This window comes from Ostrinia nubilalis, chromosome 17 (genome assembly GCF_963855985.1).
Source record: "Ostrinia nubilalis chromosome 17, ilOstNubi1.1, whole genome shotgun sequence".
NCBI lineage: Eukaryota > Metazoa > Arthropoda > Insecta > Lepidoptera > Crambidae > Ostrinia > Ostrinia nubilalis.
The window spans coordinates 347,052-373,986 of record NC_087104.1 but is presented as its reverse complement, the minus strand read 5'-3'; the positions used below and the strand labels follow the sequence as shown (position 1 = coordinate 373,986).

At 36.6% G+C, this 26,935-nt stretch overlaps 3 protein-coding genes across 3 annotated transcripts in view; 1 reads left to right on the top strand and 2 right to left on the bottom strand.

Annotated features, from left to right (window-relative positions):
- Positions 1 to 26,935, bottom strand: part of LOC135079791 (guanine nucleotide-binding protein subunit beta-5) — a 434,210-nt gene that overhangs the window by 87,753 nt on the left and 319,522 nt on the right. The gene's annotated exons all lie outside the window — the stretch shown is intronic.
- On the top strand, positions 8,546 to 11,448 carry LOC135079780 (glucose dehydrogenase [FAD, quinone]-like). The gene is made up of 3 exons (XM_063974380.1): positions 8,546 to 9,218; positions 9,777 to 9,892; positions 9,964 to 11,448. Exons 1-3 carry the CDS (start codon positions 8,844 to 8,846, stop codon positions 11,390 to 11,392), a joined length of 1,920 nt encoding a protein of 639 aa, XP_063830450.1. The 5' UTR covers positions 8,546 to 8,843; the 3' UTR covers positions 11,393 to 11,448.
- LOC135079781 (glucose dehydrogenase [FAD, quinone]-like) lies at positions 11,387 to 19,839 on the bottom strand. The gene is made up of 5 exons (XM_063974381.1): positions 19,763 to 19,839; positions 15,096 to 15,273; positions 13,383 to 13,626; positions 13,028 to 13,096; positions 11,387 to 12,725 (listed from the first exon to the last, which is right to left on the bottom strand). The coding sequence occupies exons 1-5, from the start codon at positions 19,777 to 19,779 to the stop codon at positions 11,422 to 11,424; spliced, it is 1,812 nt and encodes a 603-aa protein (XP_063830451.1). The 5' UTR covers positions 19,780 to 19,839; the 3' UTR covers positions 11,387 to 11,421.

Below are 26,935 nucleotides of genomic sequence, written 5' to 3'. Positions count from 1 at the left end.
AATAAAGCAGCAGCAAAGAAATATTTTTATGTACAGAATAAGTAGGTAAGTTTACATTTATGTTTAATGCCCTTCATGAAAAGTTAAGAGAGCGCCTGTCTATCAAAATATAGATTCACTGATAGAGTTAGATATGAAGTTAAGTAATAAAGCAGTTTCAGTTAAAATAAGGGTATGCAATATAATAGTTGCATCTGTCCTTTCTTCTTTTTGCGTTTTCTTCCATAAAGACACAAAAGAGGTCGTACCAGGCCTGTTCTTCTCCGCGAGTTTACATCGAAAACAAAACACGCACGATGGCCCACCTACAGGATACTATTCGACAAGGCCTCACATACGAGCGAACATTGACTCACGCACGCGTATTCTTGTGTATGATGGAAGAAAATAAAGAAAATGGTGTACTAAATACTGTGCAGTATTTAACTTCCTAAATAATAATAAAAACACAGAATGTTCCTTTTTAAGTTGCCTCAAGACACTGAGAGGTAAATAAGTAGAGTTAATATTATTCATGATAATTCATGCTAAATCATGTATTTCCTCCGCCATTTTCCACAGTTTGGCACCTCACGTCACATCATTTTACCGAAGTCAGCCCTATAGCTTCGGCGCAGTGCCGATTACTGACATTTGTCAACAAAATGGTGCTTGAGTCTTGAGACAGCCTAAATTACACCATATTGTTAATGACATTGAGCATACATTTTTTTAAATACCTTCGCGAAGTAAAACTTCTGTACGTAGTACTTATTATTATTATTCTGTGGTCGTACTGTGATTTTCTATAAAGAAATCTTAATTGTCTATTCATTATAAGTTTTTTCATTACCTATTTTGCTAGATGCAAAATAAAGAGTAGGTATAATATTGATATTTATGTCAGAATGTCCAACTTCGCAGTCTCCCCGCAGCATCGGATCTATGTTAATGCGTCCAGAGCGCCGTACAGGGACTAATCGCTGCGCCGGCGCAGTGTTATGCGCCCGATTACAGACACATTTGTATAGCCGTATGCATTTCGTTCCGAATGATAAGAACGTTAAATATCCTCGCCCATTCCGAAAATACCTTGGACGACGTGACGAAGGTCTCCGCGAGCAATTCGAACAAGAAAATTTCAAAGCTTTTTTTTTTTTTTTTAAAGATTATTAGTAATTTGTTATTACACAAATTACTAATACTCCCGTTAGCCCCTCGTACTAAGCTAAATATGCTTGTGTCACGAGTGAGCTCACCACAATAGTCGAGCTTTGGTTTGAAATGGAAGGCTTCGGAGATCCATTCCACTGATAAGGGTGAACCTACTGCATCATGAAAGCTACACAAACTTGTATTTGATTTTGAGGCAGCTAGGAATGAAGCTTGAAGGGTTAGTTTTCATCATACCTTGAGTCATGAGGTATTTTTTTTATGTTAAACGGTCAATATATCGTGGAACCTACAAAAAATCAATCTGAAATGCCCGTTGAACTGACTCTACCTATCTACTTCAATCTACCCACATAAACAACTACATAGCAGTTGCTATAGCAGCTTTTAAATATTTATATGAACCCTCCAATACAAAGCCTCAATTTGCCATTATTTCAATTAAAATACGTTGCATTTACAAAACCCAGCCAATTGTGAAAGCCTGCCATTATTTTTAACTGCCAGCGCCGCAGCGGTTGATAGCCGAACTAACCACCTTGTGGTTCGAACTGCCGTCCAGAGATGGCGTTATTAACCACTTTCGAATTTCGCAGATTAAAATTAACTGCCGTGCACCCCCGTATTTTAATTTGTCTTTTATTGGCGGCCGTTTTGGTTATTCGTAACGATGCAATATCGGTTCGGGCGGTGCAATAATATTAACTTTCATTGTTATTGGTCATTTAATCCGTCTGGGGTCCTACTACGCGAAACGTTTTAGTGAAACGACTATATTCGTCCCCTTTATTCACCACCGGGATGCTGGTAGGTATAGACGAAAGAACCGAAAATTATTACAAGTTTGTTCGCCCAATATTTGGATTAGAATTATTATAAATCTTGTTTATTTTACATAAACAATAACAATTAATTAACATGTAGGGGGCCGTCCATATATTACGTCATTCTAAATTAGGGGGGGGGGGGTTGGTTTGCGAATGACGGTAAATGATAGATAGGGGGGAGGGGGTGTTTCGAAATTGACGTCATTCTTATTTATTTATTTATTGTTCACGTACAAAAAGATTATTTCTAAAAAGAAATTTCTTCCAGCACACCTAGTAAGTGAGGCTGCAAATGTGAGAGGCGGCTAAGGCGCGTACAATACTAAAATAACTCATAATAAACATACATAATGCAACATAGATGTACACAAATACAGTAATAATAACTACAACAATAATATTACATAATAATATACACATTGCATGTTTTAATCATACAGGGTGTCCCAAAAACAATGGATAACCCTGTAACGATCTATAGGCCTCGCCATGGTCTCCCTAACGTCCAATTTTGACCCCAGTAAAAATATCACCGTTTTCAAGATTTTTAAGTTTTTGTGCATTTTTAGAAAATTGCCACCTGCGATTACTTTTTCTCATGCCATTTCTACAAATGAGGATACTTTTCAATCTAGTTTTTTTCCTTATTACAAGGGATAGTTGGGCTATCAAAAGAAAAGATTAAAGTTCAACAAACTAGTTTAAAAGTATGAAAATTTTAAGAAATTGCAGAGAAGAAGGAAAAATTAATTCATTGTCTTGCACTTTTGATCAGCCGTCGTGTAAAAAAAATGTAGGAAGACCATCGTGCCCATTACCTTAAAAACTTCCTTGGTTAATTGAGATTCTAAAAAGGTATCACAAGCCTATGTATTCTGTATTATTTTTATCTTATGGCTACTTGAATAGCAACTAGTATGAAAACTGCAAAAATGAGTTTTTCTCGTAATAGTTAAACTAGGACTGCATAGTGGCATTAAATACAAATGGATAATTTTTAGCGTAGGAATTTTAATAAAGCAACATTTTATCATCATCATCATCATCATTTCAGCCATAGGACGTCGACTGCTGAACATAGGCCTGTACCCCAATGATTTTCATAATGACCGCTTAGTAGCGGCCTGCACCCAGCACCTTCCTGCTTACCTTTATGAGGTCGTCGGTCCACTTTGTAAGTGGACGTCCTACGATGCGCTTTCCGGTACGTAGCCTCCACTTGAACCCTGTTGCCCCATTGGCCGTCCGTTCTGCGTTTTTGTGATTACTTAATTTTTGTTTTAAACCTTATAAATGTGCCTATAGACAGATACCCGTGATAATACACGGCTCGGAAACATGGATTTTTTGGACAGCGTGCTATGGAAGGGGCTATGCTCGGGTTTCTTCACGAAACCGTATCAGAAATTAGGAGATCCGTAAACGAACTAAAGTCGCTGACATAGCTCGACGGATCAGCAAGCTGAAGTGGCAATGTGCAGGGCACAGTAGTTTGCAGAACTGAGGCAGCAGGGTTAAAGTGGAGGCTACGTACCGGAAAGCGCATCGTAGGACGTCCACTTACAAAGTGGACCATCGACCTCATAAAGGTAAGCAGGAAGGTGCTGGATGCAGGCCGATACCAAGCGGTCATTATGAAATCATTGGGGTACAGGCCTATGTTTAGCAGTGGACGTCCTATGGCTGAAATGATGATGATGATGATGATAAAATGTTGCTTTATTAAAATTCCTACGCTAAAAATTATCCATTTGTATTTAATGCCACTATGCAGTCCTAGTTTAACTATTACGAGAAAAACTCATTTTTGCAGTTTTCATACTAGTTGCTATTCAAGTAGCCATAAGATAAAAATAATACAGAATACATAGGCTTGTGATACCTTTTTAGAATCTCAATTAACCAAGGAAGTTTTTAAGGTAATGGGCACGATGGTCTTCCTACATTTTTTTTACACGACGGCTGATCAAAAGTGCAAGACAATGAATTAATATTTCCTTCTTCTCTGCAATTTCTTAAAATTTTCATACTTTTAAACTAGTTTGTTGAACTTTAATCTTTTCTTTTGATAGCCCAACTACCCTTGTGATAAGGAAAAAAACTAGATTGAAAAGTATCCTCATTTGTAGAAATGGCATGAGAAAAAGTAATCGCAGGTGGCAATTTTCTAAAAATGCACAAAAACTTAAAAATCTTGAAAACGGTGATATTTTTACAGGGGTCAAAATTGGACGTTAGGGAGACCATGGCGAGGCCTATCGATGGTTACAGGGTTATCCATTGTTTTTGGGACACCCTGTATAATACCCTATTTTTCTCAAATCTGCAATGTTTTAATTTTGTTAAATTGGTAATGACGTCAATTTTGGGAGAAGGGGGGGGGGGGTCCATTAAGAAATGACGATAGGATGATTGTAGGGGGGGGGGGTCTAAAATCTGAAAAAATCGATGACGTAATTTATGGACGGCCCCTAGGTAGGTATTCTCATTGTGATAAAAATCATTCATTTTGTCCTAATTATCCCATTTTCCAGAGTAGTCCCCTTCGCGTATGCCCCCAGGTGTTATGGTATTATTGCTAATTTCTCAATAAAGCTTAATGGCCTCCGCTATCGTAATAACATCCAGCAATAATGCGAAGTTATACATGGCGAGTGAACAAAACATGCAAAATTAAACAATCATTATTATACTAAACACTGAACATGTAAAATAACCGTAAACAAGCACTACCTATTTAAATATAATTAAACAATTTATAACGTTAACCTATTTCATATGAAAATACTTACATAAAAGTGCAGTTGCAGTTACAGTAAGAAGTTTTTCTCTTTCAAAACTACACTCGGCATCAAATAAATCGCACCTCCCGCGACAAGCACTTATCAAACGTACTATGCATCCCCACTTCCCACCAACATTGGTACCATTTGAAAGCCTAGTTCTAAACTTCATTTCATTAAAGGAAAGGTTTTTACCACAAAAATGTGTCTTTACAAGGATCCAGAGTCACTTCTTCAAAAAATAGGTAGTTACGCTATAGCCATTTTTTATGACTATAAAACTGTTAAGTTGGGATTAATCGCTATCCATCTGTTAAAGAGGACACGTGAGATCTTTATTTGGTTTTATAACCATAAAAATTGGTCTAATTGATCCCAGAGGTGAGCCCAAAGTGAGGTCTATTTTCAAGTCACATTTATGGTAGATATATGTTAATCATTTATTTAGAAATGAAATGTATTTTTCTTTAAGGATATTTATTGGGCTTTCAAATAACACCAATATTGTTGGGGTACCATGATTGTGTCAGAAGAAAATCTTTAAAAGTTCGCGTCGCGGAAGGTGCGGTTTATTTGATGTTGAGTGTATGTTGACATAACATATGCATAAGCGATTATAAATTACAAGAATTTAGGTAAGTGTTGCGGCAATGAATCCGCGGGATAGTAAAAAAAAAAGAATAAGCGTAATAATGTTTTCTTTCCACATGATACCCGAAACATTCCTCAGAGTACCATACTTATAATGAAAGTAAGTACCTATAGGAGTATGGTAGAACGTTCTTTTTTTTTTCAATTTATCTCAAATTGCACAGGAAATTAGACGAAATTTCAAAGAAATTGTCAGTTTCCTTCGCCGCTTACACACAAATCTGTAATTTCCCACAACAGATCCCAACGCGTAAACCACACAGATTCCATGAACGACGTAAATGCACTCATTCACTGGGGAAGTCAGGTGGATCTAATGAAAAGTGTACGACTCAGTTTGTAGGAGATTCATAAGAAAGAACATTTTGGTTACACGTGAACGCTCCTGGTGAATAGGTTATACCTTTATATAACAATTTAATTTTGTCACACTGTACATTAATGTAATTTTCTTAATGGTCTTAGGATAGTTTTGTCTAGAGAATTTTTTACATAACCACGTTACGGTGATTAACACGATACACGATAGAGTACATAATTAAGATTTTTGAAACAGATTTCATCATAATACTGTCTGATAATACTTCACAAGCTCGTAGGACCTTTCTGAATCATGAATATAAGGTAAAATAAAAATTGACCTACTTATAGCTAGCCATGTTAACGTCCCACTTTTGGTTATATTAAACGCGCACAATCAACTAATGGATGGGAAATTCCCTTAGACTAATTCCATCATGAAGTTTCTATTCTGGCGTTTTCGTGTATATTGTTAAAACCACTCCTTTACGGTAGCTAGGAATTATTAGTTACTTCTAAAATACTCAAGGCAATCGCTTGCAAGTGATATTGCCTTGAGATCATAAATAGGCGTCACCAGAACTTACATACTTAAATCCTAATGTAAAACTGCATTTTATCTTGAAAGAATGTAGCTAGAAGGCTGGAATATAACCGGCTTGTAATGTTTGTTTTTTCATAAGTAATTAAGAATTAAAACCACATGCAAAGCTTTTCTAAAACAAGTTGTGTAGTTTAATCTGTTCTGCGTATCTCGGTACTAAGTTAATGTAGACGGCTTATTTATGTTAATTTTAAAGATAATTTTACCCTGCTTATTAATGCCCTTCAAAAGCAACATTGGTTATTTTGATGAACACATTGAGCACACCTACCTCGTTATGTCGTGTCACAAACAAATGACTCTCGCACGGAACAGTTTTAGTTTACGTAACTCCTAACAATATTAAGCACACAATAAATATTTACGTGACACTTGTTGCTGTACGATTTTGATCAGGAGCATCATTACTCATTCTTCACGGTTTGACCATGAGTTTAATAATTAATACTGACCATGGTCGTGACATTTTATTGTAGCTTTAAGCTAGCAAAGAAAATGTTTACTTAATTTCCATTAAAATGTAAAAATATTATTTGATGGTCTTATTTCAACATTTTATGATAAGCTACATAAGCGCTTATGGACAGCGGCACATAAAATAAAGCCTCATTGGTTCGGTATTCGTAGTTGGTCTCTCTCAGCTCAGAGGTTCTGGGTTCGATTCCGTAGGTAGCTACTACAAAATCACATTGTGTGTTCATTCATACACAATGTGATTTTGCATTCTTGTATCAATATTAATATTCTGGATTCTGATTATGATCGCGTGCTTCGGATGTCACGTCAGCTCGTAATGTTGTGTTGAGGTCCGATTGAGTTACCACGTCAGGTTATAATGTCCAATACTAATGTGACCTCAGCTCAGTTGTTGGAACCCACACGATAGTAGAAGTCTTCTGTTTTATCTCAATGAATGAAAAACTAGACAAGATTTTATCCTGTGACATAATATTCTGTGACTATTGACACGTTTTTTTTATGCATAACAAGGCATTTATGACCACAATCGCACCTGATGTTAAGTGGGATGCAGTCTAGGATAGTACATATCTGCCCTGTAAGTGCCTATTTACATTTCACTCTCGCCTTGAAAATACCCGGATTATAGGCTTCGGAAAATACAGCATTAGCAGTGTTTACCAGCGAAGATAAGAAAATAAAAACAAATAATTATTTTACTAAGGCATGCATTCTAAATATGTATAGTTGTTTATACAGTCTGATAGACTATTAATTATAGATGACGTATAAAAAAGTACGAGTAAGTAATTAATTAATTATCAAAAAATAAGTCATTACTTAAATACTGTTTATCCTGTGAGTTTGTCAATTGATTGTTTATCGGGTCGTCAATATTAACCTACCCTCAATACACAAAATGTGGTGTCTTGTATGATGGATGACACGTTGACACTCCACGGGTCGAAGGACGGACACTGTGTACAGGCGACAGCATATAAACTGAACCTTTTGTAGTAAAATAACACCTATTACTGCTACATAAAATACTATAGTGTTAACTTGGTAAACTGTCGTTTGTACTTGAGGATGGAACTGATATCCATCAATTCCAATGAACAACCAAATCAATGAACACTGGGCGTGTCTGACTAAATATCTATCAAGTCTATACTATCAAGGTTACATTACCAATTTCCAATACCAATTGCCAATAGCTTTTAGCAATCTTCTCTAACATGACCTTAGTAATTTGAGTATACCCTACGTAAATTTTAATGCTTAGTGGAGTGGATTGCTAAGAAAATTCATTAAGTTTCGGGAGAATTTACCATAATATAACTCATTTAAAAAATTGCCAAAGTAAATAAAGCCACGGTGTGCTGTACAACATTATGTATTCTGTGCTACAACGCTCTGCAGTTACGGGTTCGAATACTAGTCGGGGAAAATTATAGTAACTTTGTTTTGCTACACTGGATTGTAATAAAATTGGATTGTAATAGGTTTTGGTGCCAAGGTAAGTAGTATGAATAATTTATTTGTTCATTATTTTATACATTACCCAGCCATTTATCGTTGTCGCTTATCAACTGTAGCTGGCATAAGTAGGCAATCTACAAAGTAATCATTTCCTTCGCTATTCAATTACTGATTGTTACAATTTTATCACCGACTGTAAAACGGTAATACCCACGTCTAAATACCCAGTATTCCGTTCCCGCTATAAAAAGTAACTCCTGGAAACGCAAACAATGTGGCATTGTAAACAAAAACAATCACTGTAAACAATAAATTCTTCTGCGGCGATCGCGGTGCGCGCGCGCCGCAGTGTGACACGGCGGACCGGCAGGTTGACATTCCGAGCAGGTGTAAACATTTATCTACAATAATTATAATCAAATCAAATCAACTACAGGAAAATCTTATTCCTTGTTTAGCAAAGAAAGTAAAAACAGACGTTAATCCATAAAAAGTGAAGGTCATTCGACTGAAAAAGAAAATTTAATTCAAGTCGATGGATTGAATGCTATCAACGACGCGGATGAAGAAGCTTCAAAAGATGCAATGACATCAGCCAATGTAACTGATGATCTGTGCAAGATATGTGACGGCCGAATCGAGTGCGCTCCCACGGCGATACTGCTCATATCCCTGGTCCATACATTGTATGGTCACATTGGTCCTGAGCCGGACTACTTTGGGCAGAATAAGGACAAGTTGTTAAGTTCTGCGGATAAGGATACGCCAAATATAGGCAGCGAGGAGTATGTCATCCCGAAGTACCGGCCGTTCGCGTACTTCGACAAGGCGCAGAGGGAGGAGGCGCGGGTTCAAGACGGCGACAATGACACTGCTGTGGAATATGACTTCATCGTGGTGGGTGGAGGGACGGCGGGCTGCGTGGTCGCCAGCAGACTGTCGGAGAATAGGAAATGGAAGGTACAAAGTTCATTATTATTAAATTTAAATTTACCTGCCATAAGCAATAAGGCATAGAACAATCAGATTGAATTCTTAATTCTTCTGTCGCCGTGGTAAACTGATAAGCGTACCAACAATATTTCTTGACACTACCAAAATAATTATTGTGTGAAACGAAATGAGTAAATAATTGTGAAGGATGTACGTAATTAATGTTTATCTATCTACAAGCTCTACTTACTTTAGGTTCATTTACATAAATTATAGTTAAAGTTAGGACTACTAACTACTAGAGCAGACGGCTCAATTGTTCTAATTATACTAGTACAATAAATTCCGATGAACGTAAGAATGTACACAATGTAAAGTGTTGGATATCTTCCAAAGTATTAGTCACCAGTTTTTTTTATAGCAAGTCCCTTCCGAATTATGGGAATAGTTTTCTAATGTTTAGTTAATTGAAAATTACAGTCACGCTAAATACTCGTATTGCATAATAATATGAATGTGGCATGCATAATAGCAGTGTAGATAGATACGTGGAACTAATCAGTTATTCTACGCACATCTTTTCAGGTTTTGCTGATAGAAGCCGGCCCTGAGGAGCCGAAGATCGCGCTCATCCCAAGTCTCACCAGCGAGTTCAAGGACTCATCCCTCGACTGGCAGTACGGAATGCGGCCTAAGAAGGGGTGAGTGTACCAGCCGTCGGCGCCACGCAATCGGCAGTATTTGTCATTTACTGTGCAGTTTTATTTTTCAGATTCTGCCAGAATCGTCTGGAAAAAGGATGTGAAGTAGTACAGGGCAGGGTCCTCGGGGGGACGTCGACTATCAATGACATGGCGTACATGAGAGGAAGCCCAGCTGACTACGATGAGTGGGCTCTCAATGGCAACGACGGATGGAGCTTCGCTTCCGTGCTGCCCTACTTCAAATATTCTGAAGGAAATTATGACAAGGACATTTACAAAAACAAATTCTTTCACTCAACGCAAGGACCTTTAGACGTCGGGAGATATCCTTATGTTGACGACAATGTTGATGTACTTTTAAGCGCTTTTAACGAATTAGGTTACAATTACACTGATGTAAATGGAAGAAACCAGCTTGGTTTCATGAGAATACAAACAATGTCATATTTTGGCGAGCGAGTCAGCGCGTACACAGCATTCCTTGAGCCAATAAGAAAGTTAAGGTCTAATTTAGTTATAATAACAGAAGCTTTAGTTACTAAGATTATTTTTGAAGAACATAGAGAAGCTATTAAAGCATTAGGAGTAGTTTATATTAAAAATGGAACAAAAGTTACCATAAGAGCGTCTAAAGAAGTTATTTTAACGGCAGGCGCAATTAACTCGCCCAAGTTGCTAATGCAGTCGGGAATAGGTCCTAAGGAATACTTAGAATATTTAAATATCAAGGCCGTGTATGATTTGCCAATCGGAGCAAACTTCCAAGACCACTTATCTGTGTGCTTGCCAGTGATAAAGCTAGCAAAAACATCAACGATGTGCAAGTTTCCAGAAAAACTAAAAGATATTACAACTTATTACTCTAAAGGAATCGGTCCTTTATCCGCCAACTTTCAAGTTGTTGCTTTCATTGAAACTAACCTATCGGAAATTCTAGGCACGCCAGACATAGAAGTAAGATTTAAAGGACACAATTCCAACATGTACTATGATAAGATTGACATGTGTTTATCTCTACTAACTCCTAAAAGCCGAGGTCAAGTAGTACTGAACGCAACTGACCCTATTTTTGGAAAACCACTCATCTACCCAAACTTTCTGAAAGATCCCTCAGATGAGAAGAAACTGTTGGAGGGTATACAAGAAGTAGTGAAATTGTTTGATACGGAAGTTTTCAAGACTGCTGAATTTGAATTTGACCCGCGACCTATACTGAATAACGACTGCAAAAACCACGAAAGAGTTTCCGAGGAATTTTGGTCTTGCATCATCAGGCATTTTTCTACCCCTTTACATAACTATGCCGGAACTTGCAAAATGGGTCCACCTAAAGATCCGGAATCGGTTGTGGATAATACCTTGAAGGTGTATGGATCTACAAATCTTCGAGTGGCCGACGCATCAATCATGCCAAAATTAACAAGAGGGTCTACTGCTGCACCCGTCATCATGATTGCAGAAAAAGCTAGTGATATAATAAAAACAACATGGTACTGACTTAGATATTTTATTTATAATAATTATCGTCACCTATCATTGTATAAACCATTGCTTTCCTTCCAGTCTTTAAGTATCATTTTGGAGGCTTTCTCGGCAATCATCATTGTTGGTGCAAAGATTCCTCCTCGTACATGCGTGGGCATCACTGAAGCATCTACTATCCTCAGTCGCTCTACACCATGAACTCTTAGGTTGAAATCTACCACAGAATCCGTAGCATTTTCTCCCATTCGGCATGTCCCTATAGGGTTACCTACAGCTTTAGTATAATGTCTCGTGATACAGTTCCACTGATCTCTATTAGCTAGCCTGTCACACGGAAACACGTCGAGCGGTGCTAATTTTATTTCAGCTCTTTTCATTTCCTTAGTCTGTAACAACTGTAACGCTATGTCTATGCTATCAACTAAAGTATCTAAATCTTCCGTTTCCTTCAGAAGATTTGCTTGTATTATCGGTCTACCATAATTCGGATTTCGTTTGTTCAGCATCACTTTGCCTTTGCTCTTCGGTCTTAGTAATATTGGGTATATATTTACTAAATTGTAATAGGGCAAAGGAAGGTTCGTTTCTTCCGCTGCGTGCACACTTATGTTTGTCAGCATAAATTTATCACTTCTGATGAAGTTTCCTTCCAAAGATAATTCCACGTCAGGGGCATTGACACTTTCATATAGTTGTAAAAAGGCTGAGACCTGACCGACACCTCTGGAAGCTAAAGGGCCGTTACGATTTTGAAACCACGTCTTAAAATCATTGATAACTTGACTTTCACTGACTGGCGCGATATCATTTATGGTAAACGACAGACCACCAGTACTGACTTGGTCTTGATAATTTAAACCGACGGGAAGATCAACAATAGTCGTTATGTTATGTTTTTTCAATTCTGCTTTTGGTCCAATGCCAGACAAGTGTAAAAGCTTAACGTTGTTGATGGCTCCAGTAGTGAGAATTGTTTCACGTTTTGCATAAGCAGGCTTCTCTTTACCTTTCTCGAATTCGTACATTACACCGTCGACTGTTTTTTCTTGCTTGTCAATCATGATTTTAGTGACCGTCGCTCCGGTCATGATTGTTAAGTTTTTTCTATGCTTAACTGGCTTGAGGAATGCACTGTTAGTGCTGAGTCTTGTGTTATTGGCCATGGCAAATTGGTGATTGACAATAGCTTCTGCGGCATTGGTGTTTATGTCGACGGTACGAAGGCCCATTTCTGAGAACGCAGTGGTGAACACTTCCGTGTATCTGTCGATGTTTTTAAACCTCTGTACTCGCATTTCGCCTCCCCTCGCGTGGTATAATGAGTTTACAAGTGTGTCGTAGTCACCTTGAACAAAAAAACGACGAATAATTTTTCTATTTTGACATTATTGCTGAGTAAATAATGTTGTGCAACTGTATTATAATAATGTATGTACAGCTGAAAAGCGTTCTTATGTAATACCTATATTTGGATTGTGTATTTTACTTACATCAAATGATGACCCGTTTGTTGTTACTTTACTGGCGAGTTCCAAAGTGATTTTAACTCAGTGCTGTATGATTTCAATTGAAATGGCGTGTCTGGTTTAGGTATATTCAGAATTCTTATTGCTGTGTCTTGTTCGTGTGCTGTCTTTAGTAACTCACCATTATCTTCTGAAGCTTTAAAATAGTCTATCAAATTGCCAAACTTCCAGTCCAGTGATCCCAATGCCCCTAAAAGTAAATAGGAGTTATTTTATTCAAAAATTAGTCATACCTTTTGAACGTATTAATGTAAGTTAAAGTCTGCATCAATAGAATACAATGACAATATGGTGCCTGCGCACCATAATAGTATTGTTATTTTGGTAAGGTTCCATTAATGGCATCTACCTAAATTTTGAACCTAAACAATAAGCTAAATACTGTAGCATCTTGAGTAGTTATAATAGGTGCTATTTTGCAACAAAAAACGTATCTTTTATTGTGCATTGAATTGCAAATAATCTGTTAAACACACCTGCGCTATGCCACCCATCGTAGTCAACTTTATGACCTCTCGTATACTTCATGTCGTTGGTCACGCTGGACCCTCCAAGCACCTTCCCAGTCCGGACCTCGCAACTGCCTCCAGGTCGCGACAGGCAGGAGAACCCGTTCTTTTCGGTGCGGTAGTTCCAGAGTATAGGCCGGTAGTCCTTGGTCGGAACTCCTGGGATGTCGTAGTCTACGTTTTCCTCGTCCCCTGCCTCGATGAGGAGGACCTGGTTTGGTAGACAGTTGGGATCATAATTAACTATTTTGTATCGTGCTCAAAAAACGGACAATAGGTATCCATAATGTTTATAAATAAAACAGATTCAAATCGTCGTGGTTTAAGAACCCTTTTGTTTTATTTTTCAAAGAACAAACTGATCAATTTAGTAGAATTTTATTGACATCGTAAGATTATATTGTGCCTAAAGTAGCTAAGATAAATTAGGAAATCTGAAACAGACTCCGTCTAGACTAGCCTTTGCCGGTGAAACGGATCTATTTTCGTTTATTTGGATATAACGTGCCAAAAATCTAGAGGCGCCTCAAAAAATAAACATCAATGTTTCCGATTATCTAGGTGCTTTTTTGTGGTTTTCTAAGAAAACACTAACCAATTATTTTGCGCCAAACTAAATGACAGTCTATAATCTATGCATAGTGATTATGTACTGCTGAATTATTGTGATATTTGATTTTGCATTTTTAAACACTTATGATAATCTGGGTTCACTTAGTCATTTCTTCATCTATATCTAATCTATACTTATAATAAATCTGTAGAGAGGTCAATTCTGTACATGAAATATATTTTCAAAATAACTATCAGGGGGTGATTAGTGATCGATACTGATGCCAAAAATGCAATCGGTAAAATTTTTGTCTGTCTGTCTGTCTGTCTGTCTGTCTGTCTGTATGTTCTTTATAGAAACAAAAACTACTTGACGGATTTTAACGAAACTTGGTACAATTATTCTTTATACTCCTGGGCAGGTTATAGTATACTTAGGAATTCCCACGGAAACAGGAATTAGCGGGAAAATTCTTTAGTATGAAAAATCTAAACCGCTTAAGTTAGACGCTTGAAATTTGGCATGTAGGTACCTTAGTAAACTTAAAGCTTAGTTACAACAAGAAATTCCCAAAATTCCCACGGGAACGGGAATTAGCGGGAAAATCCTTTTGTGTGAAAAATCTAAACCGCTTAAGTTAGACGATTGAAATTTGGCATGCAGGTACCTTAGTAAACTTAAAGCTTAGTTACAACAGGATAATGCAAAATTCCCACGGGAACGGGAGTTAGCGGGAAAAAACATTTGTATGAAAAAATCTAAACCGCGTAAGATAGATGAAGGGGGTAAAACGGGATCCACGCGTAAGATAAGAAGTCGCGGGCGGCCGCTAGTTATAAATAAGTCCTTTTGTTAGTTTGAATAGACAAAACGAATTTTACTTTTTGTATTGACCGAATCTGGGTATTTTTATCTCGTAACTATGTACTCTGCTTAACGTCTACTGTATAGTGTACGTAACTGTGGTGGCGATTTGGTAAATAAATAATCTTGTTGCAACGTTCAGAGCAAAATAGACCATAAGATACACAATAATTAGGTCATCATTCCTGAAAAGTGTAACTGTGGCGGTGGTTTGGTGAATCTTGTGCAACTTTCAGCCTTAGACCATTTGCCGATGATTCTACCTTCCAATCGTGCGCAGCTGACAGCCTGTTAGCGAGCACGCAGCCAGCGGTGCCGCCGCCGACGATGATGAAGTCGAACACGCTGTTCCGCAGGTCCCGCTCGTCGGCCTTGGTCCTGGTGGCCTTGGAGAACAGGTCCGCCCGCGACCCTGACGCGAGGAGCAGCAGGAGCAGGCTTCTGGAGGAGCCAATATGGATAATGAGTACTCGGAACTATCAAGTACCCTTTTTGATCTGATGCCATCTTTTGAAAATAGGGGCAACCTTTCTCCCATAACTTTTTTGTCGCTCACACGATTGCACCTGATGCAGTATTAGGGCAATGAATTACTTTGAGCGAGGTTCAAGATTTCTGGGTTTGATTTATCTTAATTCTAAAAGAATACTAATTGACAATATCAAACAAGTAAAATATATCTAGTAGGTCAGTTAAAAAGATGTTGTTTTACTTAGCCGATGCAAGCTTATTTAATTAAATTTGAATAAAATTATAACTGACAAACTTACAGAAAACTTTCACTTTTTGCGTAAACGAGTACCTACTTAAATCACAAAATAAGTAATAGTACTTTGGGGCTAGATAGCGCTGTATGGAATTGTCCAAGGATAAATTATTAGTTTTAACAGTTGCATTTGCGAGCGATAACTGATTTTAACTACCGGTAACATTTTATGGCAATTAAAAAATACATATTTCCCAATCGTTCTGCAAAATTTTATCCGGAGGTCAACGTTTTTTAAAATAGCATGTGTTACAGGATAACCTGCGATAATTAACATAAGGAATTACCGATAATGGCCTTTCCTGTTATTGAATTGGCTTATTTTTCCGTTGATATAACGCCGGACGTTATCTGAACGTCTAACCTAAAGGAAACCAGTGTTTTGTTAAAAAACAAAAACGTTCTTAACAAATCTAATTTACTTGTTGCATGCGCGTTAAATTGAGGTACGATAAATACCATATGGGACGTCATAACTACCTAGTGGTTTGCAGACTACCTACTGCCAGAGGTTGCTGATTTGATTCCCAAATGATAAAAACATGAGTGCATGAAATATTATGTAGGTATCTCCATTTGACAATTAATGATGCAATACGAGTAATATTTATAGGTAGAATAATGTTTTTTTTAATGTAACCACATGTTGCGTACTTTAGATATGAAATAATGATTTGAAATGGAAGGAATCTACGAGCCAACCGAAATTATTTCCTTGTTTGTAACGTTGTTTAGTTTTTTGAAGTTATTAGGTATTTAATCAAGTGAGTAAGTATACAACATTTAGTGCGATAACTGATGCTCAGTAATTGGGCGATTGTTAGGTTGTTTACGACTGGATTAACTAGGCCTGGCGTAGATGTTGAAAGACAAGCCGGCAAGTGCGAGTCGGACTTGCACAGCATGGGTTCCGTACCACAGTTCAGTAAATAAACATTGCTATGGGAGTGTTTTTACCGTTTAATTTGTAATTTTTCTCGTAATTATTTAAGCTTTTCATAAGCACTTTTATTTTTTTATGTTTGTTATTATGTTCTGTCATTATTAGTGATGGGCCGACTATGGTCTTTGCCGACTAACCGACTAGCCGACTAATCGGTATTTAAATTGCCGATTAGTCGGCCGACTAGTCGGCAATGCCGATCATTCTAATACCTACTTGTCCGAAGAATAATATCTACATAGATTTCTCAAAGAAATAAGAATATCTAGATTTCTAAAGAGATAAATATAACTTCTTTAGAAATGAGATTTCTTTATATGAGAAAAAATAAAAAGCAATATTACAATCACTAGGTACTGACCTAAGGTAGATGTCATAATTTTCGACGGCGGAGGAGTCAGAGGAGGTGACAATATGATCGCCTCCTGCTGGGCTAGGATGCGCGCCGTGATATTCTTATCGACGTCAAAATGTATGGGCAAAATTGCGCTTATCGCGGCACGCATCCTAGGCCCACTGATTCCTCTCCACCCTCCATGGTGATGGTCAGAAGCTGGGGGCGTGAGGGTACCCCCGCCTACATAGCACAGACTACCACCACCGTCGGATAGGCAGGGCCCGCCAATTGCTGGCACAGACTGTGATAGTTGATGGCTTTGTCCGGATTCCCATAGTTCTTCACACTAAGGCAATCGACGGAGCTCAGGGGTTATTTATGTGGGTATTCCTCATCCTTCCGATGAGAGGAGCTCCACATAATCTACCACTTCCCCGCAGGATAGGTGTGCGATTCCATGCATTTTTCCCCGAAAAATGTCATAATTTTTATATGGACAAATTTTAATTACATAAACTTTACACATTTTTGATGATTTCCTGGTAATTTTAACTAATCGTAACTTTGTATGAATTTAGACTGATTGCCAAAAGTTTAAATCAGGTGAAACCACTTTTTACTGATTTTTTGCAGTCAAAAATGGTTTAGATAAAAGACCTTGGTCTACCTCTTAATCATCTTGGTGATTATGAGTTTTATTTCATTCACTTATTTAATTTTGTAATGCGCCGATTATAATCGGTAGATTTTGCCGAATAGTCGTCACTAGTCGGCCGACTACAAATCGGCCCATCTCTAGTCATTATCAACATCTGAAAAATCTTTTAATTTTAAGTGTCTTCTTCCTATTATGGTTCAAGATATTAAGCGTCTGTGGCAAATTGACAGAACCTTAGAAAGTCATCCCCTCATCTTTTGGAAGGAACCCTAAAAAATCAAATGTTTCACCTGACGGAATGAACATTAGATCATTAGAAAATAATTAATTTCGCCGTTTTTATTGGGCCATATCGTTTTCCACACCTGTCATAAACAATGCCTGCGCGCTGCGTTTGCGCAACTCACGCACTTTACGCATTGCAGCCGTCTGAAGGACTACAACGGCATTTCAACGTACACGGTAGCATCTTATATACTTGCAATATGTGCGATATTTCAACGAAAACATATAATATAACCTGCTGCACCTAATCCGCACTGACACACGCAGAATGTTTAGGGGCGTTGTTACCGGGAAGTGTTAACACATGCTAAATATTGTTGTTATCACTTACGACCATGACTCCGTGACATTATATTTATTCACACCCAGTTTCCACTTTTTCTCATCCACTATTTACTTTTTGATCCAACACAAAATAATTAAAAAAATCCAATTTTTAATCGCCTCAATTGAGAATCGAATCCAAGACCTATAGTCTTTTTCACCTAAGATGATCCGTATGACGTTTCGAGTTTGAAAGATTTAGAGATGTCACATAACTAAACCATAGCGATTTATCTATCGATTTTTTTCGAAGAGGTAGTGAAACCTACTTTTAGAGAAATATTTTGTATAGGTGTTATTTAACAAAAAACATGTTTTTTTTAATTACAAATATTATTGTAACAATTTTTTATTGATAATATTCAAATTTCATGGTTCGTGTAAAAAAAAACGATTCCTAAAAAGTACTGGTTCTGTTTCTTTAAATTAAAAAATATAAATTTATTTTCAATGCGTTTATTAAAGTCAATAATCGAAAAATATAGTTGATTTTGTGATGTTTTTAGTAACTAAGTATTCACTGCAATCGATTAATGAACCGCGGAAATAATCGATTTTATTAAACAAGAAATACCCCAGCATTAAATCTATTCCGTTTCACACATTGCGTACATTAAATAAAAAATAATTTTACATCGTATTCAATTAAAATATAATCAATAGACTCAGATTTTACTATATATTTCAAGACAAGTAGTTATTTTTTTTTATTATATTGCTAATAAAATACAAATATTTTTTCAAAAATATTCTGCATATGTAGTATGCGTAATATGGATAACCTTGAAGTGTCATACGGATCATCTTACGTGAAAAAGACTATAGTCCGCCAATTCACCTTACCACTACGCCTCCGAGGCATACTAAGGATCGTCAAAGGTGCTTTGTTTTTATTTTGCAAATGTTTGACCTTGTCTAATGCATTTCGACCTGACTTAGGACTTTGGCTCCCAAAAACTTGTTTTATTCAAGTTTGGATGTAAGCGGTCAACCCGCGGCTTTTTGTTAAATGTTTTTATACCATTGATTAAATTCAGGCACAATTATAAAAGTAGGTTTCCTACGAGAAACGAGCTATGAATGTAAGATCCATTATCCTCGAGAACTTATGACATGAATTTGATTCAATCGATACCAAAAAGATAATCCAGTACGTTGATAGTTAGATTCGATTTCCAGCCAGCCAGTTCATGAGACGTTAATTTCTGACGTAAAGCAGCTGATTGACTGTAATACGTAATACTACAATGAACGCAAACGTCACGCGTCTCGAATCATGTGCGATAAATTCGCTTCGCGTCGCGATTTCTGATGACTTTATTTCCTCGCAAAGAGACCGTGTGATTTTTTATCAGTGTTAACCTTTTATTAGTCTTTATTAGTTACATTTTATCGTCTCTGTAAAAATGTCGCATAATTGCGGGAAAATATCTTAGTAGGTATGATATAAACGTCACTTTTAAGGATTTTCAATGGAATCGCCCTACTATTTTAATTAATTTAACTTCGAAGGGTTAATAATTGCCCGAAACTTCTTTTTATGATAGTGTAATATTATCGGTAGAAATCGGGTTTAAATATGGGATAGAAATATTAAGGGTCCATGCGGTTCTTTACCTGGATATCAGATCCATATCTCCATATGATACACGTTCGGCGCACTGACACTTGCACTGAAGACTAACAGTTGCCCAACCTGCAGAAAGGGAAGTGCTGTGTTTCCACGCTCCACCGCGCCAGTATCCTGGAGAGTGTTGCAAAGGTTGCGTACGCGCAGGATCGTAACGGAAGAAGGTTCAGTAGCCTCCCTCAAAATGAAGTCATTTCTAGGATTCGGAAATTACTTCAACTTGACTCATATGTCATCTAAATGTCAATGCGGTTAGCAGTAATCTTCGCGAAAAACAAGACATTACAAAAAATAATGAGCTGATGGCCGCTGGGGCAGGTAAGTTCTTAAGTGGCGACCACGAGCCGGAAGACTTAGCGTGGCCAGGTCTCCCACTAGGTGGACCGACGATCTGGTGAAGGTCGCGGGAGGTGCCTGGATGCGAGCGGCGCAGGACCGGTCTTTGTGGAAATCCTGGTGGGGGAGACCTTTGTCCAGCAGTGGACGTCCGTCTTTCGGCTGAAACAAACGAACGAAAAAAAATAATACTACGGATTTTGATATCACATGCCTGCCATTTAACATAATTATGGCAAAAAAGAAGTGTGATAATGAATTCTTATTAGGCCCACCGAACGTAAACTGACTGACCAGTCATTCCAGTCATTCCTTGAATGCGACAAGAGATTCAGCAGTCATTCAAATTCAGTACTTCTGTGGTTTGAAGTCCTCCATACCATCAACTAAGTCTATCTCAGAGTTATAGGACTTCATACAAGCTTGCTTTGCTGATGTACTTTTTTGGCAGTGGCGCTTCTGTATTCACGTCAATTGTGGCAGAAAATCCGAGAGTAGGATGTCTTGATTGAGTGTCTGACGTCACTCCATCGAAGTTAACGTACACCCGTTCATTGAAAACCTAAATTTCTCTTTGATGAATCAGAAAAACAAAAAGCTTAAGTATATCAGAATAAAAATTGACAAAAGTACCAATCAAACCCTTAGCGGTCGCGTGAGGCCGCGGCAACAATTGATTTATATTGTATCTCGATTTTCTAGTACTTATAGGGCTACCATTTGATATTAAACTTTTTATACTAGTTACGTAATGTATGAAGTAATTTACAAGTGAGTAACCGATACCAGCTTATCCGACAATTATAGGGACTGACTTCCTTAAAATGTTGGATTAATACTCGTAGTTTGTACAAAATGAACCTATTTAATTACTTATGATGCTAGGTATATTGTTTATGTTGAAGTGCCGTCGTCTTGCGCCTTCTACAGACGCAAACACTTGAAGTGTTTGTTCCAATTTTAAAGTAGGTACATTTATTGGCATAGGTTTTTTTAATAGTGGCAGAGTTCAAACGGCGCGGCGTGATATTGAGGCTACAATTATGTCCAATTACTGAAGTTGAAGGGTCACGAATAACTACATTTTAAAATGTCACTATCTCATACTCTAGTGGTGAGTCAACAAGATGTTAAAAAGACGTAAGTATTTCTGATAGTTCGCACATATCGTATGCGAAATTAATTTCATATGCATTCAAAATTGAAATAACTTTAATTATAATTATTATCGTTGGAGGAATATTTAAAAGTAATCAGTTAATTACAAACGCTAGTCACTAACAATATACACTAGGTATAATATTGAAATCCGTTTGAACAAATATTTCTTGTGATTGGTGGTATTTATATTTCTATCACCTATATTTTTTTCGTTAACGAATATACTTTAAGATACAAGTATGACACTATTATCGTCCAAGGAAATACACAACTGAAATCCCAATAAATATTAAATGGCAGCTGACAGTGAGGTGTGACGTCACAGCCTACGTCACGAGCGACCTGTGGCTGAAACATGCCTATATTTAGAGCCCTTCACAAATAATCCATTTACCCGCGGAGGGAAACGTCCACATGTCGGCCATTAAGGGCTAGTGGTAGAAGACAGGTGAATGGAGGAAAGTATTATTGAAATGGGAATAGAAATAGTGACACTAACGTTATTAAACGTACTTTTTATGACAGTATTATACATGTCTATTTTCATTTTCATTCCGAAAAAATGTGGACATTGCACAAAATAAACTAAAAACAAAATAGTATGTTATCAGGATCAAAATAGAAATGTCCTTCGTTGTAATTTGCAAGAATTAAAAAGCCTAATGAAAAAGATATTATTTTCTGACACAACAACATGTTCATTATTGTTTTTATACAAAATAATAACATTACGCACGTTAGATACTGTAGTTTTCCCGGTGTTTGACTTTTCACGCCATCAATAGAACCACACTTGGCTAAGAATGGCTCATTTCAAGGCATTCCAATCTGTGCTTTGGGTATTTTTCCCTGGTTTAGTTATTTTCCCTGCTCCGTGGGTTTTCCATGGCTCAGTCCCGGGTTTACCCTGCCCTGTGTTTGATAAGTATTAGCGAACGACCAAATTTGCTCGTGTTCCGATTTGTTGGCGTATTCAAGTACACTTTGTTGATATTCGTACTAAAATAGTACGCTTCAAATAATGGTTTGTTTACCATTATCACCGTGTGATGTAGTCTTTATAGATTTATCAAAGCTCTCTATTCAAACCCCTTTACTAATAAAGTTACACACGCGTTGAAAACTACTTTAAAATGATATTTCCATACTAAACGTCACTTTAAACGAGAGTTCAACGCGCGTGTAACTTTAGTGGGTAAATATTAAAGTCAGGTTGTATATTTATTTAAAACTATAGCAACCATCGTAAGGAATCATTATTCAAAAATTGTGGAGTATGATGTAATTTATAAGTGCATTTTTTTATTTGGGGTTACGTAGGAACTGATAATATTAACAAGTCCACCCAGACGTATGTAAATAATATTGTAAATTGAGCCGATTAAATTGCATTGAAGATTGTAATCCAAACTATCATATTTTTATGTAATTTATGATGCAAATGCAATACCAAATAATTATACAGAAACAAAGTAGGGTAAACCAGAGAGTGATTGCCCACTGGTAGTGATTGCCCGCTTTAAGAATAATATTGTCAGGTGCTGACTTTGAATCACTCTAGTTAGATTTGAATTTACTAAGTAGATGGCTCCGAGATCAATGTACAGTAGATTTAAAATTTACAATAGGAAACACTAAAAAAAAACAGTTTTTTTGTTCCGTGGGAGAGCCACGCTTCGGCATGAATGGGCCGGCTCGACCGGAGTGATACCACGGCCTCACAAAAACCGGCGTGAAGCAGCGCTTGCGCTGTGTTTCGCCGAGTGAGTGAGGATACCGGAGGCCCAATTGGGGGGGAATGGGATTTAAAAGGTTGGCAGCGCACTTGTGACTTCACTGATGTTGCGGGTGTACATGGGCGACGGCAATTGCTTACCATCAGGTGATCCGTCTGCTCGTTTGCCTCCTATCACATAAAAAAAAAAAAAAAAAAAAAAAACAGTTATGGCGGATTATGTCAAGACGGGTGAAAATGTTACTCAAATAGGTAAAGACTTTAACAATTTTACTAAGGAATTACTTGCTTAGAGGTTAATTTTTTTTTGCAAGTTATTTAATATTCAACTAATGGTGTATAGTCATGATGAAATTATAAGTGTTTTCTCCATTATCAATGAAAATAACTGATAAAATTTGATTTCTAACGGTCATTTTAACGGTGGGTAATCACTGCACGTAAATCTGTATATTTTTAGTTATTTCCCACCGTCATTTCAGTTATTGCCATATGTTAATGTATAGTTATTGCCCAGGGCAATTATTATTAGAGTGTTGCCACCATGCAGTAGCAGTGTTTAAGATGCTCATTGCTAGACTTGTTTTGCAATTTACAGGCATAAATATTTAAATGGCTTTTAATGTTTCATTTTCAGTATGCCAAAGACTCCAAAAGTTCAATATAGCATAGAAAATTTGCAAAAAGCGATCGAAGCTGTACTTGATGTATCTAACAATTTATCTACAAGATAAATTGCTGAAAAATATGGTTTGGCTTGAAAAAATTGATAAAAATTCAAACGAAAATACAAAATATGAAAATCCTACGTTAAATCTACTAGTGAAAATGTTAATTGTAAGGAAATAGATACAACTTTAGGGAAGAATAACCAACATCAGCTCAAGAAATATTTGATTATATGTTAATAAGGCCAAACGCAATTTATTTTGAAATTTTGAAGACTGTACTACTAGAATTTAAGTTTAATGTTTTGTTTTATTTATTTAAAGCCTATTTTGTCATTTTTGATTATTGATTATTTTGTTTAAAGATACTGGGCAATTACTGTGCTTTGATGTGGGCAATTAGTGTATGTAATGGGCAATGACTGTACTTTTTGGAGGATTTTAAATTTATTTCAATATTTTCTAAGTTACGTAAGTTTTAACTAAAAACTGTTAATATTCTGTTTAACAGTTTATTGAGTTATAAGAAAAAAGTCATAAATGGTCGATAATTAAAATACTTTCTTTAATTTTTCATCTCAATGAGTTTGAAATCTTTAAGTGGGCAATAGCTATACGGTTTACCCTATATTTTTAGCAAGTGTAATGAATTAGTTGATATACCATATCAAGCCATACTATATCGATTCAGTGTTGGTACTCTTTTGTTTCGTGATCGTTTACAGTTGGTTCTGTAAGGTATCATGAAGGTCCATTGAGTGGCCTTTGCGTTTTGTTGACACTTTCGCATTTGTTATTAGTAGTGGTAATTTATTAAGTTAAGTATCTGTAGGGTACGTACATTGCATGTTCATTTTATTAAACTAGGATAACGGTGTTGACTGTCCAATATGTATTGTTCAGTTGTTTGTTTTCCTAAATAAATTAAAAAAAAAAAGAGTAGATTGTTGGTTGCGTTTCAAATTAATCAACACACAAAGTTCATATACGATAATATAAACCTAATTACACGGGATTTCATCATCATCATCATCATCATCATCAACAACTCAGCCATAGGACGTCCACTGCTGAACATAGGCCTCCCCCAATGCCCAATGCTTTCCATGTTGCTCGGTTGGTAGCGGCTTGCGTCCAACGCAGTTGAAAAGGTGGAATTCCTTTTATATGACGGATGTGAATCTAATAATGTAGTTTAACTAAACTCAGTAAAAACATTTTTTTTTATTTTAATAAAAATTACGCCTTCATGGTCCAGTAACTGAGATTTGTACTCTAACGATCCTCGAGGTTCTGGGTTCGATTCCCATGAGACTAATCATATTTTATATTAGAAAATAATTTTGTGTCAAGTTCCGGCAGTCAATTTTGCGGCGTGCAGTGGTCGGGCTAATAATTAAAAAAGTTGCCTATTCGGACGTTATCTAAGTGAAAGTAAATACATTTTATGACAAACCATAAGTCATCAACTAAAAAAAGAGATAGAGCGTCAGAAATACGCGTAGAAAGTAGTATTTAAAGTTAATAATAAAAGTAAATAAAACTATTACGAGATTATTATTTTAGTATGGGGACGTCAATAACGGGATTTTCCGGGGTTAAAACCGGCTGTACTATGACTATGAATGATCCTCGATTTTACATGGGTGAATCATTCAACATTTTTTGAAATATGTTTATTATAGTATGTGACTAAGCATTTTGATTTTCCAAGAAATAAGTAGGTAGGTATATTTAAAGTTTATAGGTTTTTAACTTTACTGGTTTATAAGCTTAATCTTACACTCAAAAAGGATTAAGACGAAGCGCGGGCCTTCATTAAGGCTGCTGATATCTTGGCCAGGTAGCCGGTGACGTCAAATCCAAATTCTTCATTAGTGTGTAGGTCCATTTCAGAGTACATCGAACCAATACCCCTAAAATTGCCATAAATGGACATAGTATCAAAAGGCTGACGAGTGACTGAACTTTGCACCACTTCTCGTCACCAATAGGTCGTTCAGTGTCGCGAGGGTGCGGCAAATCTGGGACGCGTTAAGTGCCATGAATAGAAACAATGTCTTCGGTGACGAATAATATATTTTTTGTCCCAGAACTGTTTGGATGGTTAGAAAACCTCTTAAGTGGTGGTTGGGAATTCTAAGGGACTAATAGATTTTTTGTAAATTGATATTAAGTGTTTTTCTTTTTCAATAATTTTAAGTGTACAATAGGCAATAGGCATAGATGATAAACAATTAACTGGCCACAATGAAACTTCTACATTATTAACACCGCGATGTCATTGCTCTTTACTTGTAGTAGGTATTTGTCGTCAGCTAACGGCTCATATTGAAATTGAATGGCAAACATTTGTGTTTGAATACAAACATTTTCAGTAGATACAACATAAGTTTCATGAGTGTTTTAATTTTTTATTATCAAAATGAGATACTTACTCATGCTATTTATAAAAAAATGTTTTAGTGTTTACCAGTATTCATGCTGTGTAACAGACAGGAGATATAAACTATTATAAATTAAACGGTTTTGAAATTACTGAAAATTTTTCTTTACACATGACTGAAATTTATTTATTTATTTAATTAGGACAACCAACAAGACAGACACAAATTCAAGCAAAGGAGTAAAAATTCCAAAGCAAACCCAAAACGTTTATTTTTTTAAAGAGGTTTTCATTCAGTCATTACTTATTTTTGATGGTTATGTCGATATAAATAATAACATCAAGGACATGAAAACTTTTCCTATTAGAAGGAAAGTAATGCAAAATGTTTCAAAAAGAAATAGGCAGTAAACAATGCAAATAATTGTTCGATACCTACATTATTATTAGTAGTGCGATAGGTATAGGTACCATAAGTGCCATATAGGCATTAATGCAACTGCCATTTTCCTCAATCGAAGTGTAACATGGGACATAAAAAACCAAAGTAGACTTTTAAATCAATTTTATTTACATCTATATTAAAATATACTTATCACAAAATTGTGACTTTAAGTACACAACTTAATAAGGCATTCATTAAAACACAATTGTACTTTCATATAATCTTCAGTGCTTTGGTAGATTTGCAACAAATGCACAAAATGCTTGATCAGAACGCAAAAACAACAATTACAAAGAGCTAAGCACCAATTTCACAATAACCATTAATAACATAGAACATACATATCAACATTTGGCAGGCCTTATCATCGCAGGTACAATCTCTTACCCTAGCAAGGCATACTCGTCTAACAACTATTATCACATGTGT